Source organism: Opisthorchis viverrini, assembly GCF_000715545.1.
Source record: "Opisthorchis viverrini unplaced genomic scaffold opera_v5_192, whole genome shotgun sequence".
Lineage (NCBI taxonomy): Eukaryota > Metazoa > Platyhelminthes > Trematoda > Opisthorchiida > Opisthorchiidae > Opisthorchis > Opisthorchis viverrini.
In genome coordinates, this window is record NW_008751852.1 from 930,727 (window position 1) to 948,291 (window position 17,565).

Genomic DNA, 17,565 nt, shown 5'->3' on the forward strand with positions numbered 1-17,565 from the left:
TCTATCTATCTATCTATCTATCTATCTATCTATCTATCTATCTATCTATCTATCTATCTATCTATCTATCTATCTATCTATCTATCTATCTATCTATCTATCCATCTATCTATCTATCTATCTATCTATCTATCTATCTATCTATCTATCTATCTATTCTTTTTATCTATCGTTGTGACCTGAAGTTATCAGGTGATCGAAGCAACAGCTGATCGACTGGTAGGTCGCAGCTCTTCGTTAGACACCCAAGCTCATTCTGATGGCAGTTGCGTATAATTCCTCAAGTGTCAGCAATAACTCGATGTACATGCTACTTGATGAAGGCCGATCAAGACGAAGAGCGATGTGGGACTTCTCTCACGACCTTTTTCAATAACTCGATGCAGATTAAAGATATTTCAATAGACAATAACACAGCAGTGAGTTGTGCATTAACATTTTACCTATTTATTTTCCAATTTATGTGTTTTATTACTTGCCCGAATTGTCCTAATTCTACAGATGGACAGACGTCAACATATTTATGGAAACTAGTAGTCAAATTCCTGTCTATCTATCTGTCTATCTATCTATCTAATCTATCTATCTATCTATCTATCTATCTATCTATCTATCTATCTATCTATCTATCTATCTATCTATCTATCTATCTATCTATCTATCTATCTATCTATCTATCTATCTATCTATCTATCTATCTATCTATCTATCTATCTATCTATCTATCTATCTATCTATCTATCTATCTATCTATCTATCTATCTATCTATCTATCTATCTATCTATCTATCTATCTATCTATCTATCTATCTATCTATCTATCTATCTATCTATCTATCTATCTATCTATCTATCTATCTATCTATCTATCTATCTATCTATCTATCTATCTATCTATCTATCTATCTATCTATCTATCTATCTATCTATCTATCTATCTATCTATCTATCTATCTATCTATCTATCTATCTATCTATCTATCTATCTATCTATCTATCTATCTATCTATCTTGGTTGGTCAGCCGTCTCTCTATTAATTTTGTCATCGGTGCTTTGCTCTCCTCTTTTGTTCTGTTTAAGTTCGGAAACTCAGGACGCATAGTGCGTAATATCTAATTCATTTGAAGAAGGCTACCCTGAAAATGTTGTGGATTTCTAAGTGCGGGAATGTGAAATTTACCTTGTAATTCATCCAGAAACACTATGAACAAACTGGAGCGGTATGATGGAGGGGAGATTTAATTGAGATTCCTTCGCGTCTTCCGTTTAACGAGAAAACACTTCAGCTTGCAAAGGAGTGTAGTTGGCAAACTACTTCAAGTTTGGGTCCAGAGAGAAAGTAACGCCGACGGAACCTCGGGAACTACGTGACCTCATGAGCTCCAAAAAAGGAGGAACCAGTTGTGGCCGTCGAAATGTTTTCAGCAACCTTATGAATAATGTGCTCCGTATAGAAGTGGACCCACCTCCCACCTAATCACGATGTTAGAAAAGCATTCAGATAGAGAGAGTCTGACCTTCCCCAGGTTTTCGGGTCGCCTTCATATAATTTTCGTGCTGGGTAGCAAGCAGCGACCGCGGAGCGCACAGTCACATACATTGAAGATGTAGTATTCTGACAACTAGACAGCGCGATAAGTGAGGTAAGCGCCTGGATAGGGTTTATACATAGCCATAAACCCAACCCAACCTTCCTCTCCCGTCCTACTTTGCGATAGTGTTCTGTCTTTCACAAGCTTCTCACCCTGATTACCATGAACGACTGTTCTAAACTAATTCTGTTTTTATGAGCCGTGATTCATCAATCGGTATAAAGCTGATCAGCACTGTGTTGGCTAGGCCATACATCTTGGGCTAAGGAAAAAGCAATTGAGACACCATGGGAACTGATGTAGGTTGTTGAAACAAATTTTCCCTCCGAGCAGGACAACTTGAAGCTATTCTTCTTTCTATCCAATGCAAAATCCAAGCATTGTTCACCCAATCAAATCTATTTATCGTTGATCACTAACCCGCCACTGACTAAATTCCGCGGACCGGCTGTTAGAAGCTAACAAGTAAGTAAACGAAGTTACAAGAACTGCAATCTTGGTGCATGGTCTGATCATCATCAAAATGTTTCAAAGAAAGTTGGATCATTTTTTCGAAATCAAAGTGAAGAGTATATGAAACTGAAACTGGTGTCCCAGAAGCAGATACTTTGAGTTTAGAACTGGTAAATGTATAATGCAAAATTTTTCGGGAGGAGAGTGAAACCCACACGAGGGCAGGTAAAATGGACAAACTTACCACAGATGCTATCCAGCTTGCCAAGACAGTAAACGAGGAAGAATCAAACAGTCTTAGCAGGAATATCACATGACTTTTGCTATAGAAATCTCACAGAATCTAAACAGTTCTGAAAACTCAGTCACGTTTCACATTCCTTTACAGCGGTTGCTATATTCAACAAGCCTGATCGTTCCATTTGTCGCAGATTGAATAGGATATGCCTAATCTTGGACACCATTAAAGTTGAAATCCATCAATAGATGGTAAACATATCTTAAAATCGCTTGTGTACCTACTGCGCTCAGAGATACGTTACACGTAGCTTCGTGGGTAATGTCAAAAATATTGTCTCGATCTTTTAAGATAAAATCACAAACCTCTCTCATGTTTGACAAGAAGCACTCTGAGTAGCCTATATCTTTGCAGCCATACAATTCAACATAGGTAAACCAAATGTGCAAACTACCATGGTCTTTTGTGCCGAAAAGCAAGAAATCGATCAACCTATCCAAATAGAACTGTTTTATCCCATACACTCTTTCTGGAAAAGAATAATCACAGGTTAANTCGATCAACCTATCCAAATAGACCTGTTTTACCCCATCCACTCTTTCTGGAAAAGAATAATCACAGGTTAACAATGTTAGAATGGGTGCTAACTACACCAGAATGCGGAGGTAACGGTAACTGAAACGGCGAGTAAAGAGTGGTTCGCTTGAGTGTCCGTTTTGAGTATGCGTGTCCTGATGACACTGGCTAATCCAGCAATAATTTACCGTTTTCTTACTCGAAGAACAACACATTTCGGAGTACCCAAGGCATGAAACTGTGACTTTTGAGTCTTCGAAGCCTAGAGATTCAAAATGAGTAAACAGTGTGGTCAGTGAACCAGGGCAATAACAGTGTCATCAAGGGATCTTGACAAGCACTGCTTGTTCTATGGTTAGCTTGAGATGGTTACTATGCTCTCAAAAATTCAAACCGTATTGCTTGAAGAAAAATTCCCTCAGAATAGTGGATATATACTTCTGGGGAACGGAAGAACGGAGGTCACGAAAAGATAGAGACCTCACCAATGTGAGATTTCAGAGCGGCGCGAACCCGGAACTCCAAACTTCAGACAGGACCAAAAAGAAACAGATCACTTGAGTTGACAAGAATTTTACGGGAACAAAAAACTGTAAGAGGAGCGTGCTGAAAACTTATCGATTTTCGAACACTCAACGATCATAAATTCTAGCCACCAGATTCGATCGCGTTATGTGGGAATCGATTTTCCCAGAACTTGTCGAAAGTCCTCAGCCAATTCATATTGTTGCAAGTAACGAGCCGATCGTCATAGAAGACGAGCAACCAGTTCAGTCGGTTCTGTGGTTTATATCTGTATGCATCGTTCAGTCAGACTGCTCCTTCACCAACATCTTTTGGCAACTTTTATTTGTGTGCTCCTGACTCTGCTTTGGTCCGGCGAAACACGTCACAACAAAGCTCAAGAGGGTAAGTGATCATGCTACAGTAGTTCGTCTGTTAATATTCAGTCTAGAAGTTGTTCAGTCGGTCTGTGTGTTTGACTAGGTCTGCATCTCTTTGTCACATCAAACTGGAATTGCATTCACGTACCAATGACTACGATTCTTACACATCAAAAGGGCTCAAATTTCGTCCTTATGAAACTAGGTTGACAGCAACCAGGAAACCGCTTGCCGTAAAGGTCACTTATCCATCCACCTGAAATGTCCCCATAGAAACGAAAGGCTTTGTCCCGCTTTCCGGAAGTTAACAATGGATGTGCTGTCCGCATCGGTACTTCACAGTTTTGCTGTCATTGTAGGAGTTCACAATCTGAGGGCCAGGTTCCTCAGACAAAGTGAGAGGTTCCACGGCGTTTTTGTGTGAAAACACTTGTTACCGTTTGAACTGTGCTTGTGTAATTCGTTTTCCTGTTTGGTTAGTTTGCCCATCCTTACAATGTGCGTGCACTGAATCGGACCATACTGTTCTCCCCTAAAACTGCATGTACACAAGGTCACATTCATGTCGAGTGGAAACTGATATCAGGGTCACCTGTCTACCTGATTTTATCCACTGTCAATCAACCTGAACTATTCACAAAATGTATCACTTAAGGAGGTTTCTACTAAATTCACGATGACTTTTGATTTTGGATTCAAAGATCCCCAAGTGAACCCAACTCTCTTAAGACCATTTCACCAGTCCAGTCGATCACGACTGCGATGCCTTTGGCACTCATCCATCGAGCTTCGAATTCAGGGCTGTAAACTTCTCGATAGTGAGCAGTACCCAGCGCGTCGTCTGATACCTAGACGGGAGAAAAACAACACTTCGCTTGAGTCAGCCGGATGATGACATGTCAGTCTTTACTGGATTGAGGATATTTGAATACCAGAATAAGCAATAGAGGCATTGCAGTGAGATGTGGACTGCCGAAAAGATGGGTACGTACGTTTATATTTTCAAGAAAACCATGGATCTGTCTCAAAGCCTGTTTACCGAGTTTAGGGCAAACAGTGATGAGGGACAACAAAATAGTAATGCACAATTGGAGTGACGCGTAGAAGTAGACGGTGTCGCATGCTAAAGAGGTACTGTCAGTTTGCCTTCTTGACGAAACACACTACTCATGAGGTTGCTGAAAACTTTTCAGAAGCTCACGACTGTTTTCAGACCTCCAGTAGACACAGTCCCGAGCCTCCGACAGCATTATGTTCCACTACAGAGCTAATTTGTACGCAGATGCAAAGCAGTACGAACTTGTCAACTAGGTTAGTGTTAACAGGCAACTCGTCTTAATTCCAGATGAATCTCTCGTTCGTGATTTTGTAAGAAACAGGGCGATTTGAATCGTCAGACCAAACGCAGTTTGTATTCAGTAGGTACTGGGCTGAAGGAACAGACGGGTAGGGTGGTGGATGCTATATTGACAACTGGTTCTATGAAAAAGTGGTTTGATGAACATCACGAATTAGGTAGAACGTACAATCAACAAGAGCGCAATCGGTGGGAGCAGAAAAGGGACAGTGAGGCAGCAGGGTACGAGTGGTCGGACGGTGTAAATAGGCAGTATAGAGGGATAAAGGTGCAGAAGGAGGTCAGTATGTTTGGAGGCGTGTTTTTGAATCAAACGGAACGGAAACTACTTGGAATAACAGGTACCGAACGTGCGTAACAGAAATATCTGCAGTCTTTCACTGGTAGCATGAAAGAGCGGCGCGTATAACAAATTAACTTAAAGAGCTTCTATCGCTCTTTCAAATAAAGAATCAAATAGGACGCAATATGAAGGTGTCGTTAAAATATAGTTGTCGTGGGAGCCGAGTGGATGTAATGGCCAGCGTGCCCAATTGTCATCCCTAGGGCTCTGGGTTCTATCCTCGGATCAGCGGCTGGATACTCCAGATATGGCAAAGTACGCATTAAACTGTATCCGAAGGCGGACAAGTGGTCGGCTCTCAGTACCATCAGCCGGAGATTAAGTGAGCTGTGACAACGAAGAGGAGAAGAGCGACAGGGAAGTAAAACAATACCGTGGTGACGGGACGTAAATAACACTACTCATAAGTAGTCGGAACAAACGGAGAACGTAACCATTGACACAAGGAACTAACAAATATATTATTCAACTGGATGTGCTGCGACCCACCCCCCGCGTGCTTCAGCAGATGCGGTGTTCATGATATTGCACGGCAGTTTCTTCATGGAAAGCAGAGAAGCATAGCTACATCAGCAGCAGCGACATGCTGACGTGTAACAACAGCGTAACAGTTGAACGAGATGGATCGTTTGCTCACGTAGGCACTAAACTATTGTGAGACACGATAGTTATTTGATACAGCGGGGGATAACCGCAGGCCGCCCAGTGGCCTGCATCCATTCATACCCATTTTGCAGCCAGTCCGTTGGGATTATGACCTCAAAGATAGGCTGCCGGTAGCTTTTCATACTGGGTTGCGTTAAAATGCTGTGAAAACTTATAGGGCCGCCGTGCACTATTCATGAGTAGTTGATAAAAAAAAGATGTTTCACAGCTGCATCAGATGCCCATTTCAAGACTGACACAGTTTCTTGAATCTTTCTAGATAAAAAACAAACAGAAGCGAGAAAGAATTTGAAGCTGCGTGCTCGAGAATATAGAAAACAAATAAAATCTTTTGGAAGCACCAACAGGTGGAATTTTCACTGACTAGGAAGAGGCACTCTGAACTGTTTAGATGACTTTGATTTTGTGGGTGGAAGGGACTGAAATAACTAGAAGCACAGAACAGGATAGCTTTTGATTTGTGGGTCTGTCCCTACCGAAAAACAAGGTTATTCAATGATGGCTCTCACCCAAAGCGGATCTTCAGTTCAATAGTGGATGGGCCACTCAACGCCCATGCAAAGTAAGAATAACACAGGGGTCTTGCTTGGAAACGAATGCGCTTTCACGTACAGACGCTGGACGCAGAGATGAAAATTAAGTTCAATGGGTGAATACGCAGAACTCTGGTAGCATTAACTGGGAAAATCGTAGTTGATTCCTATATCGGGGAATCCAAAAGACATCTCTTTCCGCTTTTTCCTGGAGTGGAAGGGGTGACATTACATAACGATTATTCCCCAGCTCGTACTGCTTGATAGATCGCCGGGATCTATCAGCTGTTGGACTAACCTAACCGTGTGCGTGAACGCCAGAACTAGTCAGAGGTAGTATAATGCACATTGATAAGGCTGCTTATTATTGTGAGTGGACTGAAAGTGAGTCTCATAGATGTGTGGATGAAGTTTAAATCGTACATTTTGTAATATTCATTAGAAATTTGAAAAAAGAGATTGCATGCCTAGTTTATTACTCATTATGATTAGGCCTTGATAACGCTTTTCAACTAAGCATGATTTTTGGAAATTTTTCTGGTTGTAAAGTAAAAATTGATGTTGTAGTTTGTAGTGATTAACGTTCGTTCGGTACACAGAATACCCGGAAAAACTGGTGGCTATATCAGAATTCCCCGCATTGGACAGCCCTAGCAACTTGTTTTCTCCATATACCTCATAAGTTATTGCCGAGTCTTGCCCTTTTTGGGGCTAGAAAGACTTCAGATTTCTTTTAACTTCAGCTTACTGTTTCACGAAGTTTTGCCAGGAACAGATGGGGTAAATTTGCTTGAATGCATGCTCACTCTGAAAAGCTTTGAGCTCAAATATTCGGGGATCAATATTCGAAGCTTGCTCACTACCAGCACTAGAGGCGTTCATTCTTTTACCAAATTTATACGCGCAAGTAATGTTTTCTCATCCTCCCATAGCATGTTTCAGCCGTCTACGAGCCGACATTGTTTTTGTCGTGGAAAGTTCCGATGCTATAGACGCATTCTCCTACGAATTCTATCTGAAGGACTACCTAAACGATATCGTCCGAAAGGTAAGTGAAACAGAGTGATACGGATACGGTCCAACTGTGGTTTTATTGACAAAAATCCTACTCACAAACACCAATAACCCTCTGCCTTTACCCTAGCTACCTATTGGGCCAAACAATGTGATGATATCAGTGGTCCTCTACTCAGATCGATTACATTTGGCTGTCAAACCCGAGATCACAACCACATTACCCGATCTCCTCTTGGCCATTCGAAAACTACCGCATTTGGGTGGGTCACGAGCGAATGTCAGAATGGAAACAGCAATTACTGAGACTTTGGAAGGCGCGTTTCCTCCACGTACAGAAAAAGATCCAGACGCCGGAATCCTTCGCGTCGCAGTCCTCATGACTTCTGGGAAAGTTAACCATGTCAGTCAACAACCCAATTTATCAACAAGTGGACAAATGAAAGCTTTGGCACAGCTATTCGGACCACTTTTTCAAGCACATTTGAGAGGTGCTCAACACTCGAGCGGATCAGTGGCTCAACTGAAAGCGTTGGGACACAAGTTGGACCAGCAAGTTGACATGGTCTTTAGTATTGGTCTACAAGGGGCAGATCAAGATGGTGTAAAAGCGCTTACGCGGAATCCAAATCGTGTGTTTCTCATCGATCCAAAGAAGGGATACTCTTCTTTGACTGTCGACGAATTTGACCCCACAGATGACCTTTGTCCACAACCTCGTAAGTTACCATCAAAGAAGGGCTTTCTAGCTCGGCATTCACTTCTAGATTGAGACCATGTTTTGGTTCCGATCTCTTCCCAGAAAACAAATTTGCCTTCGGCATGTTTCAAAACATTGTCACAGCACTTTGAACAAGTAAGGTATTATCTGAATAAATAACCTGTATGCGGCTTCGAGGCTACCATTCCAGAAGGGAGCTAGAACGCTGCGATTTTGTAAAGTCTACAGGTTTAAAACTGGCTCGAGACCCGCAGTTGATTCTTTAATGCACTTCTACTCTTTAGTAACTCAATATTACAATAAGGACGAAATTACCGAGTTCATACATCTGTATTTACCGCATGCTGACTAGAATTATATTTTATTTCCAACTTGCAATCCAGAGAGAAAACTATACATTTCAACTGATCCCTCAGCCCCGTCGATATAGCAACATATCAAGCCGAAGTTCATCAAAGCACCTTTCCATTATCTCATGGTAACAAAACCAAGATTTTTGGTATGTGATGACACTGTATGTTCTGTCGTGGGTCTCCAAAAATCAACCTTCTGATCACATTCAGAACTCAAAAGTATCATGAAGTACGTCACAGCTAGAATGTCCGCAATCAGAGTATACGGTTCACTCGAAACACCTAACTATCGCTCCCGCATTTCTGTGTTTCATCCAATGGGCTCACCAGTACGTGCAGGGTGCAAGCACCTAGGCAGTAAAATCACGATAGTTACAAAGCACATTGCCTCTGAATTGATAGCTCCCTCTTGCAGATATGCGATGTGAATCCCATTGTACGTGGAAAGACTGTCAGGGACTATGACCGTGTCTATGGAGCAAAAGTGCCCACGAAAAATACTTGACCCTCTATAAGGCACCGTAAGTCAACTCCCGCAGACTTGTGAAGGTCTTTGTGAAGTCATCGCCTGGGTTCATGTTGTGTCAGACAAGAGATCTTCCCTTTTTAACTTCGTCATTGGTACGAATATGGAGCACTCTAACGCTCACAGCTATCGCCTACTCAGACGACATAGCTCTTCTAGGATCCGGTACCAATGTAATGCGAATAATAAATAATCACGATTTGGCACGCGCTTCTTACCTACAAAGTTCGAAGTGCTGTAAACTATTGAGTGAGCTCGAACCCTGACCTCACGCTTGCGAATGAGCCAACCGAGGTACTTGACAAATTCGTATACCTGGGCAGTTGTATCAGTCCTAACATTCGCGTCAAAAATGGTAGTTCCATCTGGATTGGGAAGACCAGATCAGCTTTCGTGAACCTGCGTCATCTGTGGCGTAAGCGTGACATCAGCTTATCAGTCAAGGATAGAGTTTACAATGCTATGTGCGCTCCATATTATTATAAGGCTTAGAAACCTGGCTACTGCCACCTGAGGAGGTTAAGAAGCTTTCAGTGTTTGAGCATCAGTGCCTTCGAAGCATTACCCGAATCCGGTTGGAACATCGGATCGGTAATGCCGAAGTACGTTGAATGGTTTTTGGAAGAGATAACTGGCCCACGATCGATGAACTGATCATACTCCATAGGCTGCGTTGGCACGGTCACATGCCCCGTATGCCAGTCGACCGACATCCTCAAAGAGTCCTTCTAGCACAACCACGCGAAGGGTGGAAACGAGCTAAAGGAGGTCAAACAATGACTTGGCAGCGAAGTATGAAAGCCATTACCAGCAAGTCCGGTAGCGCTGATCAATGCGGTTTCCCTCGATGGGGTCACATTTTCAGACATAGCCCAGTTGTGCCCTCGAGGGAGCTCATGCATCCAAGCTATCGCCCTCAAAGCATAGCTCCCCCAAAGTTCACTGACGACTCCGTATTATATCAGCCGCTGCCTCAACTACGTAAGTTTCTCTCCCACCTCCCCAAAAGATCGGCGAACGAAAATGTGACATCTAGGAACACCGCAACACAAGTACGCGGTTTTCACAGCTGATTTTGATTGTAGCTATGGTTGTGATGCGGATGAGAAAGACGACAACGTCCGAAAAAACATTACAGATGCGACGGAATGTAGAATGCTGGAGAAACTGACTGATAACAGCGAAATTCACCTGATGTGGGGAAAACAGCCACTTAGCCAATCGAGTCCAATCTGAACTTGAAGTAGCTTTTGTGGACAGCAACACCTTTGAAGAAAATCAGTCACTGTGTTCTGGCAATACCCCTTTCAAAAGTACGGAGACGGCTGATAAATTCGAAATTCATGTGGGGGGTTTGCGGGAGGCGTATGGTTCAGTTTCACACCACTCTCGTTTTGAACAGTCGTCCTCCTGTCCTGTGAATCCACACCAAAGAGGGGGGGGGAAGCACTGGACTAGAGTTTCGCTGTTGTTAGAACTCATCAACTGCGCCAGGACATAAGGACGACTGTTCAAAACGAGAGTGATGTAAAACTGAACAAATTCGAAATGCTTATGGGTTTTTGATAAACTTAGTAGACTTATACGATCGATTACTGATCCGCAGGAGTAGACCGAGTTTATTTATTGCTAGTGACAACGAAAACTCATCAGTTCAGATGGGTCGTTCAGCTGTAGCACTATTCTGGTGCCTAGCTGCCATGTTATTCGACAGAAGCACGAGGGCTGGGATACTGCCAGGTTTCCCAAGCCTAGACAAGGAAGTCGAATGGCAGAGGTCGGGTTCGAACCACGGGCCTTCCGGTCAGTAAGTTCGCACTCTGTCCACTTGGACCATCTCGCTCCCCAGATGCATGCAAGCTACCACTCCGTATTTTGCTCGATGAATATTCAGAAGTACTGTAGGATCCGGGACGGCATACGCATCCGACAAGAGTGACGGCAAACAGCAGTACCTCTGAGTTCACGCGTCCCTAATGCGCCGCAAACTCTCGTGTTGAATGGCTGGGTTAATGACCATACGGGAATGGTCTCAACCCAAGATTTGGTGGATGAAAACAAAGTGCCTACGTGCAGCCGAAGTGGCAGGTGTAGTGGGGGAATTAACAGGTTCAAGTGTAATAATCGGTTTATTGGTACTGAGGAGCAAGTGCAAGGACAGTATGCAAAAGTGCGGGGTAGTGGACAGGGCAGCTGCGGTTAGGTGGACACGTCTACGTTTTACGTAATGATTTGAACTGAGCGGGGAATTCGCGCGCAGATTAAGCGAACTGACTGTAGGCCAAAAAGTACAATATGAGTAAGCAAACGGAGCAAGCCATGGTGGCCGCCGACATCCTGATTGCATGAGTTGCTCCGACAGCAGATTCGACCTCCGGTCGTGTCCGCTCGCTGTCGGACGATGACCTGTAAAACCGACAACTCCGTAAACTGACTCAGAAAAGTAACATAACAGCATTTCTTAATATAAAAAATATCATAGCCTCTGGGTAGGTAAACACAGAGCGTGGGATGGCGTAGCTTGATACTACGTTAGTAGCCGGTTTATATGTGAGTAGTAAGCATTAGTAGCAATGAAAAAAACTTGGCTTATGAGAAGAGGGAAGGAAAGTGAGAGGCACTTCTGGTTCAACGTAGGTTGCTTATAAGTTGCTGCTGAAAACTTTCACACCTGGAGCACTTGCAGTTAATAATTGGGGAAAATCGATCGGTCTAAATGCATGAAACCTGAAACGTTCACAAGATGAAGATTTGTCCCATCTGTTTAATTGAGAACTCGATTCCTTAAAGTTATTCACATCAATCCTCTGTTGAGGTTCGCAAATGCTTCGATAAAAAGCTCAGCTCATTTCAGAGGGTCCACTCACTTCACACTTAGGGAGACTTTTATGAAGACGGTGATTCTTTTGTTCCTAGGAAAATTAGTCCCTTATCTTCAAATGAAATGTCCTCTTTGTTCGCCTTCCCGCGTGTCTATTGATAGAAGTTAGTAGTATATTCTGTCTAACACGCAATTCAAACGCCCAACTTCAGTCTTAGTTCATGATGCTTAAGTCCGAATCGTTCAGTCAACAAAAATGTCCACCATTTGTGAACCACCTAAAAGATCTACTTTCTCACTCTGTTCTAATTAAACCCTGATTGGACTGTTTTGGAGAAATAAACTTATTTGCAAATCAATTTTGTCCTCACGAGAGACTCAATCTGTTTAAACCCTGATTGGACTGTTTTGGAGAAATAAACTTATTTGCAAATCAATTTTGTCCTCACGAGAGACTCAACTGAATCGAATCTTTATGGTATTCTACAACTGACTGTGCTGCACACAGGCCGCCTGATGATTCAGTTGGCACAATATTAGAGATATCGCGGTATATTTCCATAGAGGAAACCACTCACAAGGTTGCTGAAAACTCTTCGACAGCCCACGATCGGTTTCGCCCTTCTTGAGGCTCATCAGGTAGGCGCAGTCCCCTAGTTTCCGTCAACCTTATGATCTACTTGAACCCAAATGGGACTGTTTTCGAGAAATACACTCATTTGCAAATCATTTGCAAATCTCAAGAGAGACCCAACTGAATCTCCCGTTTATGGTATTCTACAAGTGAATGTTGACGGAACCTCAAGAAGGGCGAACACAGAAAACAATAAACACTACCGGGAGAACGGTCCTCTTCTATTCAAGACCTACGTAGTAGTTCGGGGTAATCTATGGTTCGTAGACCCCTGTTTTCCGCGCCAGTTGGTTTAGTCCACCTGCTTGTTTACTCGTACACCATACGTTCGTTGGAACAGTCGTGTGAACAGTGTGTGAACGTATGAACAGTCGCGCGAACCCGAGCTATCACCACCATCACTAAATGGCGTACCGTTCGCTCACCAGAGTGACCATCTTAGTACAACTGTACTCAGGGCGAGATGGTTCAGTCGTTAGAGCGCGAATTTATTGACCGGAAGGTCCGTGGTTCGAACCCGACCTCTGCCACCAGACTTCCCCTGTCTAGGCTTGGGCAAACTGACAGTATCCCAACCCTCGTGCTTCCATCGGGTAGCATGGCAGTTTGGCACCGGAAGGATTCTACAGCTGGACGATTTCTCTACCCAGTTAACAGCACAACCGATTGTCTGCCGGTGCGATCGCAAACAGGTAAGACACGGTCGTAGTCTTATCTGTCTTCCTATTTCTGTTTCGTTCCGGAGTATTGTCCCGAAGGCACTTAGTTCGGCTGCAATGTTTCATCAACACACAGGATAACACACATGAAAATTATATTGTGACGTAAGTTTGATTTTTTTTGCCCAGACTCTAACCAGGAATCATACATCCAGTGTACATAACCGGAATGGTGGTGATTGCATTGTCTCTTTTTCTGTTAAATACTCGGGATCAAACTTCCCACACGATCCAGAATTTCTCGTGAAAATGCCAAAAGAGTTGAATTCGCCTCAGGCCTTCTCTTTTTGACAAGAACTAGTCAGGATAATCGCACTAGGGCAAGATAACCACTGTGCAGTCGACAAAGACCTGGAGGGAGATGCAAACAGACCCTCAGGAGCAGATACAGTTTACATATTTCCAAAATGGACCTGGAGCACTACCTTAGAGGCATATTTGAATCAGTGAAATCCAGTTGTGGCCATACCTGCCTTAAGAGAGCGTTCGATCGATCAGAGCCAACGGTTTTCGGTCTTGAGAGGTTGATTGCCCCTTTAGTTAAACTGTTTACATGAAAACGCAGGTGTTTCTGTACGCGTGCGTTTACCCATTTAAATCTGCAATTAGGTTACTCCGGATGAATGTATGCACAGCAATTCTAAAAAAATATATTATTCCAGTTTCAGAGAGTTACCAGGAAGCGAAAGGACCCAAAGCACTCAACGCGACTGTCAATGATGTCAAACCGGTATCGTGGGCGGAACAGATTGGAGCAGTTCATAAGTCATGGGACAATCCTTACACACAGCTTTACTACCAACATCTCTATTCCATATGGGCAGAAGAGCGCATGATGATACGTAACAGACTGCGCTTGCTATTGACCCGATTACTAAGTGCTCGTCCGCAGAATGTTGCAAACAACCTGGTCNATGCGAGACATCAACCCCCGCCAGCACCTCCACGACTACAACCACTACAACAAAAGCACCTTCATATTACCCACCTCTCGTGATTTTAAAACGTCCGCCACCCAAGTATCATCATCCACACCCTCATGGGCACTACCTAAATTGGGCCCCGTGGAATATGATCACAAAACAAGACCAAAAAGAATCGATTGAAGCCAACGCAGACAGCTCACTTCCCAAGCAGGAGATTGCAAGCCTGACACATCTTATCAATCTGCTTCGTGCTCAACAGCACGGTATCCAATTACCATATTTTGCTGGCGTGAACGAAAACCAACTGCATAAGAAGCCGCAATTGGTTCAGATCAATAATTTAGTGAATAGTGGGACACATACTGGAAACTCGTCGAACAATGACTCAAAGCCTCTGTCCGGCGTGTCATATAATACCCAGAAAATGGATACAGGATTCAACGGACGCTGGTTTGCTCGTCAGGCTGAGACTTCAACCACCGAGACAACGACGCCCTTACCCACCACCACAGTGAGTCACTGTAAATCTGTTCTTGGTTCACTTCCGACCAAACTTGATCACTAAGATGTATTGCTGTAGTTAGGTAACAGTGAGATCTACTCACTTCTTGACTCTTTGCTGCCAAGGGTGATATTCATTCTGCGATAAAAACCTTTCTACCGTCTACCCTGCTCAAGCCAAGTCGGATTTGTGCATTAGGACCACTGTGCATTCCTGTTAAGAGACGATCTCTTGATAGTGACCACTTAAAGTTAATCTATCCAGATTCTTGTTGAAAACCGTATGTCGCTCTAAAGTTACGCACAAATGTCTAGTCCACCTCAGTGTGTATAATGAGACATTTGTACAATTTCCAACATTCAAACCTTTAGCGCTTATCATACAAGGCTACTAAAGTTAAACGGGCCAAGACCAGTAGTGTAGTTATTCACGAACAAATGTCGGCCTGCAACAGCCTGTATCGCAGTCCAACACCGGATGAATTCTCTCAACCGCCGAACTGACTGGTTTTGTCCGTGGTGCGTTGTGTTCATTCCTTTCCTATTACGGCTGTTGGGCAGACCAAAACATCAATGATGGACAATCCTCCCACTGATTCACAAATCACACAGACGCCAGCAAGAATCGGCCTAACATAATCGGTGCAAAAGACTCCACTAGACGAGACAAAACCAATCACAAGCACACAATGATTTGAGTGGCAACGACAGAGTCAGGCATCAATTAAGCCAGAACGAATCAACTCCTGGCTTCAAGCAATTCAATCCGCTAGGAACTCATTTTGAAGGACAGCAGTTGAATTTGTTGTGTTTCTTATAGAAACTTGATCGGACCAAGTGATTACACTAGAAGGTTTGTCAGATGGCAAGGTCTGCTACTATTAATGGGATGAATAATCACCTAAGCAGAAAAAACACCATATTTCCACTTTCACTGTGATTACAGTCTACCCGGTTCTAGTGGTCTGCTTGGCTGCTAAGATAACCTGAGTGGCCAGTGATAAATGATTCTGTCTCCTCATCGTCTGTGGATTCTACTTTCATGAAAATACTCGACCTTTAACGCAATATAGTACTCAGTCATAGGTCCTGCAGACTGGGTTTCATGGTTCTCCCAGGTTGATCTCACGAACGTTCCCAGCCATCAACTTTCTTGTCCGTTCAGAGTGTGATATTGTCCCTAATTTAGGGGAGACAATTTCATGGCTTTCCCAGCAACCTTTCCGTTCTCAAGATCAATGACGCCGGTACTCCGAGGTTCTTCCTAGAGAATAAACCGGGATAACCGTCTCAACTAGATAGTCTCCTTTTTTCTCTGCCATCTTCACCACTATCCAGCAGATGACATTCTGCTTGATGTGCCAACAAACATTTTTTACGTTCAGCCAAACTATAAAAGAACGGTAGTTTCCTGTCATCTAACGTTTCCCGCTCTTCTGCAAGTCGGGAAAATTACATATCCGTACTACTTAATTCGCAGGAGTATTGCTTCGCTCCCTGGTCTTCGGCTGTTGGCTGCACACAAATCAAGACCATGTGGGACATTACCACAAGGCTTATATTGAACTGATCTTACTGGCGTTTCTCATCCTTCCAGCATGCAGCATGTTTGAAGAGTTCTCTTCATTCAAAATTGAACATAGATTTATTAAAAGCTGCTTTGAATGAGATTCATAGAAAACTCAGATATTTCACGGTAAACGAGCTAACAGGGTAATAATGAATGTGATACTGAAACATACCAAAGGTGGTCTGCTGGAACAGGTGAAACTCAAAAGTTCAAATGTTGGTCCTCGAAGTCCTGAGACTGAGCACGAAAATGGCAACGAATTGAACCAGCCTACTGGAGGCTACCTTGCCTAATGACTGTACCATCGATTCGACCTATGTTTGTGCGCCTCCATTTTCTTCCGATGTGACCTCTGACCCACGCTGATCGCATTCAGGCTTGATGTCTTCCTGTCAAGCGCTACTGATTTGTGTTGTTAGATTTCATGCTTGTTAGTCTTGCTGTAACTGCACGCACCAGTTTCCCAACCGATTGTGCTGTTTTGAAACGAGTCTTCCCATCGTTCCCACACTAATCCTTGAGTGACTAATTTTTGTTTTCCCTTTAGGCTTTCATCCCTAGATCGATAATCTGCTTCTTTGTGCCATACGCACTAACTTAAAGAATTCACTTTTTTATATCCCAGCTTTACAACTTTCAATATACTGGCGGAAGTTAAAATCTCTGTTAATGGGAAAAATAACTTTTTACCAGTTTCAGTCGAAACTTCGCGCTGAAATTGGGGTCACTCTAAGCCATAAAGTCGAAAACAACCGTAAAGTTGTTTCATCCTTGTTGGGAATAATGTGCAACGTGTAGCTCGCGAATTTCTTGAGAGATGTGACCACTAGGCTAGTAGTTGAAGACCATACAAATCTGCCACAAGCAGCTGACCAACGATGTGGCCAACTCGCGCTGATATGATACTGTCATCCACCTTCCATTCACATAGTACCTGTGTAACTGTGATACTACTGATGGGGATGTCCAGTTAAATAAGATGCAAATTAGAGTTTTGCTTCCCTGTCCAGTGGTCTGTAACCGGTCAGCTGGCATTTTCTAACAAATAACTCAACTCCGAACGCCTTCTTCCTTTCACCCGTATGGTTCTGTCACTTCTGAATCTTCATCAACACAGTGTTTAATGCTAAAGTTGTT

The 17,565-nt window shown here is 43.3% G+C and overlaps 1 protein-coding gene across 1 annotated transcript in view; it reads left to right on the forward strand.

Annotated features, from left to right (window-relative positions):
- Window positions 1–3,614: 3,614 nt before the first annotated feature.
- T265_07982 (hypothetical protein) overlaps window positions 3,615–17,565 on the forward strand; it is a gene marked incomplete at both ends in the record, with an annotated part of 24,214 nt that continues 10,263 nt past the window's right edge. The window contains 4 exons of the mRNA XM_009173659.1: window positions 3,615–3,769; window positions 7,576–7,691; window positions 7,788–8,376; window positions 14,324–14,868. Of these exons, the coding sequence (XP_009171923.1) occupies window positions 3,658–3,769; window positions 7,576–7,691; window positions 7,788–8,376; window positions 14,324–14,868 (1,362 nt within the window). The remainder of the gene's footprint in view (window positions 3,770–7,575; window positions 7,692–7,787; window positions 8,377–14,323; window positions 14,869–17,565) is intronic.